We start from the raw sequence: 18,416 nt of genomic DNA, 5'->3' as shown, positions 1-18,416 counted from the left end.
TTGGTCGAGAAAAAGTTTTTTGTTTTTTTCCTTAAATTATCGTAGTGTTTAGAGAGAGATAATAAAAAAAGAATTTTCCTTAAGGTTATAAAGGCTATTGCCCATGATAGCCCAAGTTGATCACTAAGTCATGATGTGGCCATCAACAACAGCAAAAAGATCAACTGCATGTTGCAATAAACACCTGAATGTCTTGGCACAACTGTGTTGTTGGCAGGCGATGTGAACCATCACCTCACCATCACCTTTACGATTTATTACTAATGAATTTTGTTAGTTTCCCCCGATTTTGACATTTTCAAGTAAGCAGGTATGCATTGACCTTGTCTATCAATAATATGATGATTATCTTTTTTTTTTAAATCTCAATTGTCTGCAATTGGCAAACTGTGCAACTTATCATGATCATTGTTCTTCTAATTTATGCAAATGTTTTGCAGCAAAGAGTCCACACGCTCTAAAACCTCCCCTGAACTTTGTCATTTCAAAATAATTGTTGATTTTTATTATTTATTGTTTTAAATTACTAAACTAAATCTGTTTCAAAATCTGATCAAATCGTAGACAGAATGCTTCCCATATTCTTTTTTTTCTTTCTTTCTTTCTTTCTTTCATACGTTCTTTCCTTTCCTTTTTTCTCCCCATCTAAGTGATTCCACGATTGCTCTCATTTTCCCAAGAAAAATAAGTATTATGGATGACATGGCACATTGGCCTGGGGGGGGGGGGGGGGGGGGGGGGGGGGGGGGGCGAGGAGGGAGAAAATAAAAATGAATTTCAAACAATTGTGTTAGGAAATTTAAGATGACCTCCATGACAACCAATAATATTTTTATGGTCACAAGGACTGATTCACCATGCCATAAGCCGTTCATGACAAGGTTGTTGTATAGCCTGTCGATGTGTTGTTTGCAGCTCTGCCACTTGACATTTTTTTTCTTTTCTTGGAAGTGGGGGGGGGGGGGGGGGGGGGGAAGGAGGAGTGAAAGGAGGGGGGAGTCAAATTTGAAAATGTTACCAAATTCGGATTAAAAAATTGTTTTTTTTGCTCCAAATTCAATGGGTTTTTGTTGGTTTTGTGGGTTTTTTCCCCCCTCAAAATTCAGTTGTTCCAAATTCGGATTGATGAAGTTAATTTATAGATGAAAATATTTTTTCTCCCCAAACTGGTAATGGTTATATGATTTAATTGAGCACACACGACATCAACTTGAAAGTGGCAATATACATGAAATAATTAACAATGGGAAATTGAATGTAAGCTTCAATTTAATCAACGGAAACAGATGTAATGGATATATCAACAAAACAGGATGAATGAAACACTACAAGACGAATGTATTACAAGTGTTTTCATTCATCTGTAGTGTTTCATTCATCCTGTTTTTGTTGATAAAAGGGAAACCCGAAATGCCCATTTTATCTGTTTTTGTATATAAAATTGAAGCTTACATTCAACATTTCGCATTGTTATTTAAGGGAATCCATGGCACACCGTCAGCAGTGATAATGATTGAATTTACAAATTTTGTAAAGGCCAAGTTTGAATCCGGTGTTCTCCTTATGGGCAGGGTACACAAGTCAAACATTCTTTCTTTTTTATCAGTAGAATTTTATTCTTAGTGTTCAACATATTGCATTGAAATCGATGTGGACATACTATTCGCAGATCTGATAACCGAAAGCAATTACAGGCTGGGCCTGTTTTAACATTGTTGTCAGTTTTTATTTTTTTAAGTTTCAAGAATTTATTTAGGCCTTTCGTGGCCTTTAACCATAACTTTTCTCTGATCAAAATATACCAACAACAACAACAACAGCTATTATTATTATTATTATTATTATTATTATTATTATTATTATTATTATTATTATTATTAATTTTTTAGTTAATTACTTATCGCACATTTTTAATTTTTGCCAGCATTTCCTCATTGAATTTTCAAATTATATACATGACTGAACTTTTTCAATTTGTTATTATTAAACGGTTCTCATTTTATTCCCAACGGAATAATATTCTCCTGTCCATTTTGTTACAACTCGCTGGGATGAAGTCTTAATGGAATAATGGTATCCAAGTTTCTTTCATTTGAACTGTAATTTAAGTGAGCTATGATAAAAGTGACTGTTTCAACATTTTTTAACTTTTTGCTGAAGACATTTTTTAGGGTTTTTAAATTTTCCTACCCATCTGTTACAAAAAATTCTAAAATTTAGCGAAAATGTCTCATAGAACCTTTAGCTATATGCTATAAAAGCTTTGGTATTAAAAGATATACACTTTCATTCCCCACTGTTACCCTTGCAGGAATTTGCATGTATTTTCTTAATTCACCAAATCACTTAAAAATAATGTATTTTCTAAAACCCCATTTTAATTTTAACAGCCAAAGACTGTCCGTAAGTTTAGCATTTGAAACAGTGAAATAATAAAACAATGATTTGAAATTGTATTGACTGAAAGCAGCCATAGCAAACAACAATGTACATAAAAGAATTTAGAAGCCTCTACTAAGAGAGACTTTTAAACCCATTGACGTAGAATAGGAGTCTAGTTAAATTTTGTCTTTTAGAGTCACTCGTTGTCTCATGTCACTGATGCTCTTAAGATGAGAAATGATAATGTTATTCCAAACACCCTACAATTCAAATACTTTGACATTTCTGATGTAACTTTTTATATCCAACAACATGTAAAAGGAGAAATGGTCTCTGGCCCTTAGCCTTTATACATCTCCAGACAATGCCGTTTTTATTTTTAATCTCCCTTTATTTTGGTGAGGCTGAAATAATCAGAAAATTGTCACAAAACCCCTTTAAAAACACCAAAGAAAAGAAAACCCATTCTAAATTTAGCTAGGCTGTGGCAATCAAAACCATGGGTGTGTGTCATGGGGAACATTGGATGCGTATTGTCCGATACAAGTAGGAGCAATGAATGCAAATTTGAAGAAAACACATTCAGTTGAAGTTGAAGCACCACCAAAGATAGCCTCTACTCCAAATGTAATGTAGTCAAATCCGCTTAAAAGTAAGGGAGAGAGTTGTGTTTCTTTGGTGTTTGTGAATGGTGGTCTCTTCATTCAGTTGTCAATTTTTTTAGGGGAGGGAGGTCGCTTTATTTATTTAATTTTTATTATTTTTTTTGTTTTTGATGTAATTTGCTGGTTTAAACCTATTTATTTGATACAATCTGTTTCCAATGTTCACAGCAATACAAGTCTACCGAGTCCCAAATCAGAAATGTAATGAAGAGGGAAGAGTGACGCTATTTTGAAATTCTGTTATTTTTTAAAAAGAGTTTCACATGTTTTGCAATGTCAATAGTTGTAAATGTTTTGTTTATGTTTCTTCTCGTCTTCTATTTTTTCCCCCATCTATTTCACCATAACAAAGAAGCATTGGATTACAGCAATACTAGCCAAATGAACTATAATGAAATCTCTCTTACATGAATTGTATACAGTGTTACTACCAAGTTGTTAAATAACTGTACTGAATATAATTTTTTTTTCTCCAGAATTTGTTCAATATATTATTATTATTATTATAATTATATTAAATGCTTTAAAAATTACTCTTTGCAATTGTTACAAACAGCAAAATCAATAATTAAATATTGTTGTTTCCAAACACATGCTAGCAAGCAGGCAATCTGTTTTTTAATGAATGTCAATTTTCTTTATTTATACAATTTGAATTTACAGAAAGACCTACTTGCTTATGATGATAGTAATTATTAATTAGTTTTCTGTTTAAACGAAACAAGAAATGAAAAAAAAAATCAAATGAACATATAATAAACTGAATTTCAAGATGCAATTCATATGTTGTTATTGTATTTTAATGTTAGATTTAAAAAACAAGTGATGCGTGTTTACAGTTTATTTTTTATTCATAAAATGACTGTAACGACAGCGATGAGTGAGTGGATGAAATCGTTAGTAAAAAGGATGGGTTTTTTTTCTCTCGATGTCTCAATTATTTATTTAATTCGTCCTTTAATTTAATTTAAGTCTGTTAAACCAAGGATCTGAATTTAGTTAATTTCATTTTTGTTTTTATTTTTCATTTGGACAATCAAAGGAAGTAAAGTTAGGTGAGTTTCATTTATTTTATCGGTTTTAATTCGTCGACATCAACAACAATATTATTATGACTATTATCATTAAAGAAAGACAGTGACTAAAAAAGCAAAGAAAACATATCATTACTTAAAAAACCTAAGTTGGTTTGTTTTTGTGTTTTAAAATTGTTTTACAATTATACAGCAATTGTAAAATGTTATGCAAAGGAAGAACAATTTTTTATTCGAATTTTTTTTTTTTATTTTTTTTTTCATCCGAATTATTTTCAATTAAATGAACATAATATTAAGTGCATTTTTTTGTTATCTGTTTTATATCACTAAGCTCTATATAAAAATATCAAGTTGTCTACTTTTTTATCTCCTGATCCAGTTTTAAAGGAAGAACCAAACTAATCCCTTGATGATTGATTAATTATAGTTTTAATTAATTCTATTTGTTTTGTTTTTGTTTTTTATTTTTTTTTTTTTGTGTGTGTGTTCTGTTTTGTTTTGTTTATTTTATCATAGTATTTTTTTGTTTTGTTTTGTTTTGTTTTTGTTGTTTTTTGTTGATTTTTTTGTTTTGTTTGTTGTTTTTGTTTTTTTGTTTTTATGTTGTTTTTTTTTAGATAGTAGTGTTGATTATCTTCTCTTTAAAACTTATTCGGAGATGTTTGGAATTGAATGTTTGATTATGTAGTTCTAAAGAAAAGGACGAAAAGTGTACAAGTGTATGATAATATGTGTAAATTAATGACTTTATAACCATTGTACAGGTGTTAAATTATGACAAAATGGATCAAATGGGTTTGTGTGCCTGTGGGTGCGGAGTGACGAATGTAGAATGTCAATTTTGAGAGAGAGAGAGAGAGAGAGAGAAAGAGAGAGAGAGAGAGAGAGAGAGAGTAGCATAGTGTTTTAATCATAAATCATTTCAAATTCAAGTTCAGTACATTGAGTGAGTTGAGATGAATGGGTTTTTAATGAAATGTGGAATGTTTACAACAAGAATGACTTAATGTATAAGATAAAGCAGAGATCTGGATAAACCAACCAATCACAATTGGACTAGGAACAGTTTTATTGTTTTTAATCTTTTTAAGTGGCTCTAATTGTATAACGTTATAGGCGTTAGAATAGATTTTAAAATTCTAATTGAATCGAATGCTTTGAAAAAGTATTTATGATGAGAAATGAATATCATAGCTTAATGAAAAAAAAAAAAAGAAAAAGAACAGTATGTAACCATGAATGTTTCGGGTTTGACCCTCTCTTCAGCCAACAATATTCATGGTAAAATCTTATTCTTTTAACCAGTTATAAGGTTTGTTATTTTCTTTGCCGAAGAGGGGTTTGAGCCTGAAGGGTTCCTTGTTCTTCATTTCTGAGGCTGTTATATTTATTTTTCTTCAATACGTGGGAGGTGTATAAAGAAGCTCGGATTCCACATAGGTAGTTTTTTTTTCCGTCGTGTTTTAAAATGCAGCGAATAAGATGTTAGGTACTGATATAATCGAAACCAATTTAATAAAGAATTTGGAAGGGGTGAGAAAATAAACACAAACCCAGGTCTTCGGTCTCCTGCTTATTATACATAGAAATGGGATTGGATCATGATTGAAATATATTTCCCTTTCCCATGATCTGACCAATCTACCACAAGAAAAATGTTGTTTTTTAAAAAATTATATCTAAAGCTTTTTCCGATTGAGTTATTGCCTCTGTCCATTTAACTGATCCATTTCTTCTTTTTTTTTTTTATTTACAGAATAAAGGGGCCAAAAATAAATTTACATAAAAACAAATAAAAAGATTAAATAGATTAACGTCTTTGGTTGATCTAAAATTAACGTTTTTCTTTTAATAAATCGGATTTTAACCGTACAAGATTGGCATCTGTTGCGCAAGATGGCTGATTTGCTAAAAATGTTCAGTTGTTTTGTTTTCTTGGGGTTTTTTTTCTTTTTCTTAGACAGCGAAGTACCATCTCAATTTCTTTTTTTTTTCTTTTTTTAATGTTATAAGGCCAAAGACGATTTTTAAACATTTAACCACTGCGATTAAGCATATATGAATAAAGAGCTGCCAACTCTTTAAAAAAAAAAAAAAAACTGTTGTATGTAATTGGCAAAAGTTACCAAAATGGTTAGTCTTTAGAATGTTTGTGATAATGTTACACGATTCAGGATTACCCCACACATTTTTGTTCTTAGTCATCTGAGAAACAAAATTGGGGTGTTTTTTATTTTTCACCGCGAACATCACACTGAAATGTGTTTCATGTTCATGTGTAAGTTATTTAAATAGAATATTTTTAATCAAATTTGCTGAAAAAAGAAGAAATGTTTTAAATTTATAAGTATTGATGACACTGCTTTGTAATTCTTTCAAAATTGTATAAATGCGTTGAAGTTGAAGAAAGAATGAAAAAGAAAATGTAAGATTATTATTGATCTAATAACCATAATAAAAACAACCGTATATTGTACTCAAAAAAATGTTGTTTTGTCTTGCCTTTTAATTTATTTAAATCACTTCTCAGTTCCTCCCCCTCCCCCAACTCCACTTTCTTTTTCTTTTAATTTTGTTTTACCTGTCTGTCCTAGTCGTGGAAAAGGGAGACTTGGTTTTGCCAATACTCTGGCTGGTGTCCTTAAGTTTTGGAAACCATTTGCGCGTCTCCTATATTCAGGCGTCTGTCCATGAGACTTGTGGTCTTCGGACATACAGGACTAAAGTTTTTCCATTATCCTTTCCAGGTCGCTGGAATAACTCAAATGAGTCTAAGCGCCGTTTTACATCACTTCAGTCCTCATCCCACAGTTGGTATGGGCCACCGATGAAAATTTTCCATCCTCTTTTTTTCTGTCCTTTGCCAGTCTTCCCATCTGCGCATCCCAGACCTCTCCAGCTCCACCAGAAGGTCTTTCTTCCAGGTTGACCTTGGGCTTAACTAACTCTATGTAGGGACCCTTTGCTAGGAGCGAGACGGGTTTACTTTTCTTGTTAGCCAGATATCGAGGGTGACGAAGGCAGAGATATCGATGGAAGCATTCTGGTTTCCCCTGGATAGGTTACTGGCGCATTTTTCAAGGGATATAACCAATCCATTACAAATTCCAGTACGAGTACTCTTTGTATTTACTGGATTGGCTCCCTTTATTGAATATCGCTTAGATAGGTTATGTGCCCTTTTTTTTCATCCTTAGAAAGAGTAATGTCCCATGTATTAAAAATCCATTTAAAAAAAAAAATAATTCAAGGGATGCAACTCATCCGCAATATGGAGGCTCTTGGTATTTACTGGGTTGTCTCACTTTATTTACAGCTCTTTGATAGGTTACGTGCCCCTTTTTGACCACATTGAAAAGAGTAATGTCCCATGTATTTCCTTTTTTAAAAATAATTCAAGGGATGCAACTCATCCGCAATATGGATGCTCTTGGTATTTACTGGATTGTCTCACTTTATTTACAGCTCTTTGATAGGTTACGTGCCCCTTTTTGACCACATTGCAAAGAGATTAATTCAAGGGATGCAACTCATCCGCAACAAATTTAAGAATGGGGATTCTTTGTATTTACTGGATTGTCGCCCTTCATTTAATAACATGTATATATCCATTTTTTTATTCAAGGGATGCAACTCTATCGTAACAAATAATTTTGGAGCTTTTTAGTATTAACTTGATTGCTCCCCTTACTTTGTTAATTAATCAAGGGATTTAATCCATCCACAACACAATATTTTAATGTTTTTACTGAATGACTCCCCTTTATTGAATAACTTTTGAGACTGCACTCCGGCTAATCATGCCGAACGCAGTTCACAAAGGTTCAATCAATTCCCTATTTTGGACCAGGCATCTTTTTAATGCAGTACAAGTCAGTTGCCAGGCACCCATTTTGCACTTGCGCTCGTTAAGCAGGCCAATAGTCCGGTCCTTCTAACCACCACGTTAGTCGAGGTATTTGGGGTAAAAGCAATGCCTAAAAAAAGTCTATTGCGTTTTCATTGCCATTCATACCTCCATTGACCAATCTTGTTTTTGTTTTGTTTTACTACAAACCATACCGTTTAACCCTTCAAAATAAACATCAGTATACATCCGGTCTTGTTTACAACACATGTCAGTTTATTAAGCTGGAACAATAAATTATATTTGTAATTATACTGGGGATAAACAAGCAGCGAGTAAGCTGGTGCTTTACATACAGACTTCCTGTTTTTGTAGTCGGGATAAATGAACAAGAACAATGGTTTGCTACCCCGCTCTATCTATCCTAATTTCCTCTATTTTTCTTTAATTTAAGCAATGACGAAAATATACGGGGGGAAAACAAACCCCAAAGAAATAGAATGGATAACATAAAATAAAAAAGAATCTTATGGTGGCTTGAAACAACGGCATCTAACGCGTTAGAAATCAAACTTATCCAAGTGACCAAGTGTTACTGAGTGTCATCGGATAAGTTGGCCTGGGATTTTAATTGTTTTGTTTTTTTAATGGAATACTTTAGGAAGTGACGAATAAGTGCGAAGAGGTCTTTGTCTGCACTAACGAACAGGCCTGATGTTCGACAGTGCTGATCAATGGCGGGCGGTGGCACAGACCGAAGAGAGGTTGTCTGTGGGCGGTGGCACCTGTTGTTCAATACGGACCAATAGACACCAGGACCTATTGGTCAGTACTGACCCCAGGCGCTGGAACCTGTTCATCAGTACTGACCGCAGGTGCTAGCGCCTGGGGGTCAGTACTGACCAATATCCCTAGCCTTAACTTAATAAGTTTTTGTTTGTTTGTTTGTTTGTTGCTTTAGGTCTCTTCCAACACAATTGAGGTTATATGAGAGACCGCTGAAACAAAAAAACAAGCAATCTAACAAAAATAGTACAAATGTAAATCAAAATCATAACCTAAAGATACCATAAGCTAAATTATAAATAACCAAGAACAAACAGGCAGAAGATTTACAGAAAAAAAAATATCCCCTGTCAAAAATACAATCACAAACCAAAGAAGCAGGATAGGCTAGTAAAGGGAAGAAGAAACGACATCACTATCGGATCGTACACCCATGCGAACATCATAGGTATATGATTCAAGGGTGATGCTCCCATCCAACCACCCGCAACTTAATAATTCAATCAATCTTAAGCTTGTAAATACAGAGAGAGAGCGATACACGTGCGCATATTATAACCAAACGAACAAACAAGGAAAACTATTAAAATTTAAAGCCAAACACTTAAGTCCAGTTATATCCTGGTGATGTGCGTATGTATTTTATTGACAATTTCAAGCCAGTAGGACAAACACACGTACATTTGTATTATAATATAGTCACATTCACAATTCACAAACACGGTAATCATCTAATAGTAATAGCACGGAAATATGGAAGAAGAAAGGAGCAGTACAGTACAGTTTTTAAAAATTCTGCATGGTCGTGATTCTGTTGATGATGAAGAGGAAGAAGAGGATGGTGATGATGATAATGGCAAGGAAGCAATACTGTGGTGGTGGTTGAGGAAATCAGAATATTAATTGATTCTTAGATTATAAAATGATCAACGTCATTGAGCTCAAGTTCTAAAAACAATTCTACTTAGTAGGCTTAAATAAGAATTGAATACTTCTCAACCATCGGCATGGCAGAACATTCATCATAGCGGACAACTTTTCAAAGAGCTAAAATGGAACACCCTAATTCACAACACCATCATGGCCCAAAACAGCAGTATTTTTGGACTTTTATATAATATAATCCTGATTTAGAGCTTTTTTCTGTACCTTGCTTTAATTTGCTAATCAAAAAAGCATAATCATGGGACATGCAATGGTCATTTTCATACAAATAAACAGGCCAATTTTTTTCTTCTTCTCAGACTGCCAAATGGGGACAGTCCCGGTTTTATCAGGACAATTGGCTGCTATGCATTCATTGATTCTTAGTTGAGCTCTATAAACAATTCTACTTGGTAGGCTTAAATAAGCATTGAATACTTCCCAACGTCAAAATATTAATTAATTCATAAATATGATCTTATTTAAGTCACTAAGCTTGAGCTCTATAAACAATTCTACTTTGAATGAAATACTTCCCAACCATCAGCACGTCGCACCGTCAACAGTTGATGCATTCATAAGTCCAATGACTTTTTACAACAGTTTTGAGTATACGTTATGCGCCCACTAGTATTTATTTTTATCATGTTCGAAGAGAACAAAAAAAAAAATGAGGAAAAAAACAACAAAAACTGAGAGAAAAACACACACAAAAACATCCACAACTATTGACCATTTTACGTTGGCATTTACATATTGGTCGAATGAGATAATTTAGGTCAACTGAGTGAAGAATTGGATACTGATGACAATACAAATTATCAGGATTACTCAAACGCACATTTAATAGAAATAGTAAGAATTGATCTACCAAATCACAATCACATGATTAAGATTAACAAATAATAATTGTAAATTGGAGAAATAAATTGCACTTTGGTCCCAAATGTTCAAATTGGTAACACAGCACATTATAGTAAGTATAGGAAGTATATTAAATGACAAAATTGGCACCATTTAGGAATTATTCGAGTGTGGAAAAATCATTAAGATGATAAGTAAAATACATAAGAAAGTGAAAGAGGCACTGTAAAAAAAAAAAGGAAATTAATAAAGAACATCTATTTTTTTTTAAAGTTCAGTGCCCCAATGTTAAATTATACATATATCATAATAGTGAAAATGGAGAGACTTCGTATGGGAACAATACAGACAATGGACGTTTCGGGTACAAACCCTTTGTCAGCACAAAAAGACACAAATTAATATGGTGGCGAAGGTTTTGTACCCGAAACGTCCATTGTCTGTATCGTTCCTATAGGAAGCCTCTCCATTTTCACTCTTTCGTTAGTATTTTCATGATCACAGGCTTCAGGCAGCCTTTTCTAAATATCATAATACTGTTAAGTCATTGCATTAAGCCATCATGAATCAATGAACACTATATGACTCGCATATCAGCTAAATGAGAATAAAAACAGGCGGGCTCGAACATTGACCTTCCCATTTCCTTTTACACTTCTACACTATCCAGAATCCTGTCTTGTATTGTACACGCAACTGAGTCGGTTACAGTCGTGTTGGTTACTATTACACATGAAGCCATAAGCGATCCAAAGGCTAGTGTTATACCACTAGACCAAATAGCCACATGGGAAGAAAAGTATTTCACAACAGACTAGCATCTTATTCAAAGGGTAGTAAGCAATTATATCTATCCTCTTAACTCCCCAAAAGCTGGAATTAACTCCAGTTTCATAGGCCTCACTCATTGCTCTGGAGGACGATCGCATTAGACTGCCTCCCTCACAGCAATTGATTCCGGCTAAGACGCGCAAAATTCTAGGACAAGACCTGAAAGCCACTTAGGGGCAATACATTTAATCAGAACTTTTTTTTTTTTTTGAGCTTTTATATAGAGCAATATCCACAAAACGTGCTCAAAGCGGTTTACAAGGGGTCCCTAGCCAACAGCAACACTTAACATGTACAACGAGACACGACGCCTCTTAGGCGATATTACAATCTTTTTCGGACAGAGACACCGCTGATAAGGCCAGGTACTCATTTTACACCTGAGTACAGTGAGTGAATGTCAGTAAAGAGCCTTTTTCAAAGACTCAACTATGCCCCGTGCAAGACTCAAACTCAGGACCTTCCGATCCGAAAGCGAGTGTCATACCACAAGTTTTGTTTTTGTTTTTAAGGGTTTTACGGCGCTTGCAACACATTTAGGTTATATCAGCGCCAGTAAAAAGGAAGAAAATGCGATAGTAAAAAGTTCTAGAATTACAATTAAAGCACCCAAGAAAAAGTAAGACAAAGGGGAATTGAGAACAAATAGGGCTCAGATGTAGATTCCAAGAGCATACCACCAATGTACTTAGTTTGAAATCACCTACAAGTCTCATCCAGACACAAGCACAAAATCCAACAAAGAGGAACACACTCAAATGCTTACATTATACATTCAAAATAAAAATAATAATACATAACAGAGAGATGATTTACAAGGAAAAAAATATCATCTCCCAAAACAATAACTATGCATTTGACTGTTTCCCTCCCAGCTAGGATTCCGGCCAGTGCCAGGACAAAACCAAGTAATCTCATTCTGAGACAAAGACAGAAAGCATGTTGGATAACAGATAAAGGGGGATAGAAGACACAGTTTGTACCTCCCTGCCCGCTATGGGAGGTCAGGATCCCCACCCAGTCATACCACAAGACCACACCACAGCCACACAATAAGGAAATAGACAACAAGCTATAAAAGTTAAAGTAGCCCATCAACCATCCCAAGGGCAAAATAAGCTGTGATGAACAGATCTAGATTAATTATTAAAGTGAATGAAAAACTAAAACTTGTAGTAAAAATTTTATCTATCACATTTTCACCAATAACAACAAAATGGCATGCAAAGATTTAAACGAATAACAAAATAACACAATTTAATCTTGTCAGATTATGGAATGATCATCATTTCTGAACAGGATAAAATACAGCATAGTTAAGTCATTCTTGGGGGGTCCCAGTTGCTTCACAAGCAAAGGGACCAAGATCGCTCCTGGGGAGGTCAAGATTTATTTTTTTTCTGACCCACCCTCTGTCCACCCAACAATGATTCGGTTGCTGGATATGTTAATTCTGGCAGAAAGTAATTTCTGTTAGACTAAAATCTATCCAAAGGGTAACCTGCAATTGCTAGTGTCCTTTTCAGCTATAGTATAATATAGTAGGCAGGTATGCAAATCTTGTAAACTAAACTAGTGTCCTTTTCACGCTATAGAAACTGGATAAACTCCAGCTCCTAATGGGCCTAATCGCTATGAACGAAAGGACAAATCTGTGGGCCCTTGCATAAACCTGATAAACCGCATTTTCAGGAGAAATGAGTTAAATTGAAACATACATTATTCATGAGTCAAAGTCTATTAACTACATTTTTCATCTGTACAGAATTAGAAGGAAAAAAAATTGTTCTATTTTATCTAAACACAACTGACATTCCATTATTGTTTTCTGTGTGACTTTATGGTTGATTTTGTCAACTGTCTTATAATGTGAGTTTGAACAAGTGTGTATGAAACGGTGCCAGACAAAGCAAGAAAGACAAATACCAACAACAACAAAATCCCCCAAAAAAATCAGTCGGGGATGGGTTTTTTTTTTTCTTGTATTTTTCTTTCTTGCTTTGTCTGGCACTGTTCCATACACACTTGTTCAGATCTTTATCTTTCATCTGTGCCAGCTCCCTAATTTCTCAATATAATGTGGATTATCAGATTCATGCATGGGACCACAGATTTGCATTGAACAATAAAATATGTAAAGAATGATACCGTCAACTCGGGTAACTCTGCCTCTTAAGTGTTGGACCAATTTGAGTATATTTAATTTTGTGGCAATTATTTCCTTGAAAATATAAAGTGAAGTCTTTCAACTAGGAAAATTACAGCAAAGCTGAACTCACTCAAAATGCTCCAAATTTATAGAGGCAAAGTTACCCCTTAAGGCAAAGTTACCCCTTAAGGCAAAGTTACCCCTTGAGGCAAATTATCCCTTAAGGTAAAGTTACCCCTTAAGGCAAAGTTACCCCTTAAGGCAAATTATCCCTTAAGGAAAAGTTACCCCTGTTGACAGTAGTTCATTTGGGACCCAACAACGTGTCATTCTGAACTAGATAAACAAAATGGAGTTTCACATCAACATTATTGGAATAAGGAAATTCAATTTCTTTTAAGTCGAAGAGACAAAATAAATCTTTTCTGTTCAAAGGAGGCATTTTGCTTTGACTCAAATCCAGACCTGCCCTCTGGAAAATCTAAAAATTCGTAATTTTTGGGAGATAAAAATGGTAGCCACTATAATTAACTTTAAAAATCAACAATTTACTCACAAAAGGTTTAAATAATACTTCGATATCCTTAAAATTATGAAGTCAGGCATCAACTTTCATTTTCAACAAGTTTTAACGACTTAGAGATGCTCATAAAGCTCTGAAATAGGAGCCAAAATTTCATAATTTTACGAATATTCCATTATAGTAGCCAGGTCGGCAAAATCTTAGAAACTAAGCTTAAAATTGAGCTTTAACCCTCTCGAGTTCACCATGCTTTTCCATACATATGAACTCAAGAGAGTTAAGCATCGGGTTAGCCCTGATATAATACTGTTTTGAGACAGTTGGTTACATTTACTGTGTCCAGCTATCCTAACTACTCAATCATCTACCAAGAGCCCCTTCATCTCAGTCACAATGCTAAAAATATATATAAATGCTGAATGCCTTTGTCTCATCACCATGTAACATTGTTCAGGATTAATGTCAGTCAATTAAGAGGATTGTTATCATAATTTATTATTAAAATTACGTCCTTCCATGCAACATCTTTAGATGTCGTCATCTGAGCAATACACAAAGTATCATAAAGATAATATATTGCATCCTATCATTGATTAAAGTATCTATGCAATCCTTAGATGTCATCTGACAAATATACATATAGATAATATAATATAATTATGCCCTTCAGTGCACATCCTTAGATCACTGACAAATATCATATAGAAATATCCATTATCCATTAGAATCACTACATATATACATATATATAATCCATATAAAAAATTGTTTCCACTGTTGTTAATTAAGTTTTGTTTGTTTTGCTTTGTATTTATTTTCTGGCAATAAAACTTTACTCTTCGTCAATTCTAAAAGAAAAAAAAAACATTTGATTTGCAAATATCTTCATTCCATTGTTAATTAAATTTATTTTGTTTTGTTTAGTTGTGCTTCTTTTTGTTTTTTTATGATTTTCTTTTGTTTTTTTTCTTTGTATGGGGGGGGGGGGGGGGGGGTTGTTGGGGTTATTTTTCTTGTTTTTTTATTTTTTACTATTCTGGTATCTTATAAAACTTACACTTAACCTTAAGTCTTTATATAAATATGTCAGTGCTTGCTATTTCTTAATTCCTGAATTACATCAAATTCTACATAGCCCACAACCTACCAAATAATATTCTTAATCACAAATAGTAGAAACCGCTTAAACCTTGTGATAAACTCATCAATGCCAGTGAGCAGAAGAGTGCTTGATATGTGTAGACTGGTCGATAAGTTTTCTAATCAAAACAAGATAAAAAGAGAAAAGAAAAGAAAAGAAAGAAAGAAAAATAGAAACAAGAAAAAAAAAACAGGAAAAAGAGAAAGAGAGAGAGAGAGAGAGAGAGAGAGAGAGAGAGAGAGAGAGAGAGAGAAGAAAGACAGAGAAAGAGAGAGAGGAGAAAGACAGAGAAAGAGAGAGTGAAGAGAGAAGAGAGAGAGAGAGAGAGAGAGAGAGAGAGAGAGAGAGAGAGAGAGAGAGAGAGAGAGAGAGAGAGAGAGAGAGAGAGAGAGAGAGCATGTCAGCAGTCCTCCGTCACTGTTATATCTGAGTTACAGCAACAGCTCAGAAAGAGATTCAGCTATCTCTAGGACAGTTATTCGCAGAAGGAAATAAATCTCTGTTCAAACCAGCTTGCTGACATACTGCTGACCGACACTAAATAAGTTTGAGATAAATTGGTAACCACTAAGGATTAAATTTAAACATCGAAATGCTACTGCAATAAAGTTAAAACTGATATCAAAAAATTCGAGTTAGATCAACATCAGTTGTAACACTTATAAGACTTGAACCATAAATCTGATAAAGAAATTGTGCAGTATTTTGACGAGCAACCCTGGAAGAAAGTGGCAAAATCTGATTTGGAAAACAATAGGACTTAAATGCACAACCCTCTCAGCAACCACTTGCATAGCAATTTGACTAGAATTCGCAATTGTTCAGCGAGTGTTACTATATGTAACACTGCTTTCTGGATCATGTGTCATTGCTCGTGTCAGTTTTGTGATTTTACAGTGTTATTCTTCACATTTTTAATCATGAATCTTTTATCACATTAACATGTGTGATGACTGTAAGTAGATCCTCTGAAATTTATATAATTAATTTTAAAATTAGATCTTTCAGTAAATTGTGACTTTGTTACACTTCAATGCAAATGATCAAATTAATTTACATCCCTTTCTACATCGCAACTGTTTGAATTATCAGCTAATTATTGGACCCTTACAATTGCCATCCTAGCTCATCTAGCAATATATATAGATAAATTTGCTCCATTCTTCACGAATGTTGATGTCTGTAACTACACATCAATTGAAACATCATCGTCACAGACCTAGCACCAAATTAATATCGATCACAAATCACTAATAAATCAACGTATTTTCTTCACACCATCTCTACGCACTGCATTGTATCCATTCACTTCCAGAATCACAGTGATATTTATGCATGATTAGCAAAGAGTATTATTGTTGGTATTTGTTCAGATTAAAATTGTTAAGTATTTTTTTTGCAAGTAAAAGTAACCGAGATCTAAAAATTGATAAAAATATAAAAGTGTTATTTGCTAAAAATCTTCATTCCATGTAATAATAAATTGATTTTTGTTAATATAAATTTTAAGATAATGATCAGTCAATAGATTGATATGATGTGCTAAGATAAGTCTCGCTTGTGTATAAGTATGGCACGGGAATAAGCGTGAATTTAGAATTATTGTATTAATCATGTACCTCTTTTTATACAAAATAGAGTTAGTTCGCCCCGGCTATAAATCCAGATTTTATACAAGTGACATTTGTATGTTATCACAAGTGAAGAGAACTTGAAATTAATGAGAAACATTTTGGTTCCCTAATCATTGGAAGAACAATACAATAAACCAAAACCTTTGATGCCTGGACTTCATTTGAAATAGTGAAAATAACAATTTTATTAACAAAAGAGAACTTGTGACGGAGACAGTGCATTGCCATGGGTAGACAAACTGAAAATGATATAATTATAATGGACTCCCATACCAATAATATTGAATGACTCCAATAATGTGGTTGAGATTGTCATTGTCATCATCATCTTCAGTCATCATTCATTGCATGTCACCATATTGTTAAGTAAGTAATTTGAACCAATCTTTAGATTATTATGTGCATCATCACCATCACGCATTATCACTTTTAATATTTACATATCCTTTGTCACTCATATCATTTAATTGTCTTGTACCGTGCATTAGAAAAAGAGCCACTGTACTCTAGCTTTGGGATCGTCATGTAGGTCAGTACTTTTGCCTGTATCCACATTGTGACAAGGAGAGAAAGAGGATGCGTATGTGTGGGTATGTGTGTGTGCTGGCTTTGTAAAGCGCTGCTGAGCACTTTACCAGTGGATAGTAAAGCGACATATAAATAAATATTTATTATTATTATCATAAAAAGAGAGTGATCATTGAAAATGTTTTAAATTTGCCACTACAAATGGAAATTTTTAAGAACTGTTTTCTCAATGAATCAATACACTGTGCAGACCTCAGCAACTGTCATGTCAGAGATTGAACAAGTCGAGGTGTTGAGGTAGAAGAAGAAATCCTGAAAAGCAACAGACTGGAAGACAGGAGAGTGTAATTACGGGGTGCAAAAAAACCATAGAACTCTGTTGCATGTCATACATGGAAGAAGATGAAGGGACATAATTGGTTGGAGTGACTTCAATGAAATCATAAAGCTTTACACTGACATGAATTTGTTGACTTTAATAGCCTTCAAGAAAAGGCTAGAGACGGTGATGAATGGCGTGAGGTTGTGAAGTCTACATCCCACATGTCCCCCCCCCCCCCCCCCCCCCCCCCCCCCAATTGATCACTGTGATGTCATAGGAATAAGTGAGTGAGTGAGTGGAGTTGTTGAATATTTGATTATTAGTTTAAGCAGTTTCTACCGTAATTGATATTATTGCTCCGGAAAAAGCTTAAAATTATACCATGGTTTCTGAACTGTTATGAACTAAGATTTATTTTTTTTTAATGGAATAAATCAGCTGAAATAAATGGTTAAAGAAAATCAAAGGAATTAAATTATCATTTATAATATTCATCAACTCCCTTCCAAGACTCTTTCTAACTGAGTTAAAGTCTGTCCAGCTGCATCCTTGACCTTGGACTCTGGGTGCACTTGACTAAGAGACCTGACTTGTTCCATCACAGATGAGTTCATGATTTCCTCCTGAAGGTTTTCTGGGGAAGAGAAAAGGGTATAAAAAATAATGAATCATAATAATAAGATGAAGTAGAAGAACAACAACCACAACAATATTAATTGATAATAAGAAAATTAATGATATTGATAATAATAATAATAATAATAATAATAATAATAATAATAA

At 33.9% G+C, this 18,416-nt stretch overlaps 1 protein-coding gene across 3 annotated transcripts in view; it reads right to left on the bottom strand.

Annotated features, from left to right (window-relative positions):
• Positions 1–14,941: 14,941 nt before the first annotated feature.
• LOC144972547 (rap1 GTPase-GDP dissociation stimulator 1-B-like) overlaps positions 14,942–18,416 on the bottom strand; it is a 28,394-nt gene continuing 24,919 nt past the window's right edge. For 2 of the 3 annotated variants that reach the window (XM_078913876.1, XM_078913875.1), the window contains one exon: positions 18,044–18,267. In XM_078913876.1, the coding sequence (XP_078770002.1) occupies positions 18,128–18,267 (140 nt within the window). In that variant the 3' untranslated portion in view covers positions 18,044–18,127. Of the gene's footprint in view, positions 15,765–16,562; positions 17,327–18,043; positions 18,268–18,416 lie in introns of those variants that run through there. The other variant, XM_078913874.1, reaches the window with a different exon arrangement.

This window comes from Berghia stephanieae, chromosome 5, assembly GCF_034508935.2.
Source record: "Berghia stephanieae isolate SIO BIC M18660-M18661 chromosome 5, UCSD_Bste_1.3, whole genome shotgun sequence".
Taxonomy (NCBI): Eukaryota; Metazoa; Mollusca; class Gastropoda; order Nudibranchia; family Aeolidiidae; genus Berghia; species Berghia stephanieae.
This window is presented reverse-complemented; position numbering and strand designations above follow the sequence as displayed.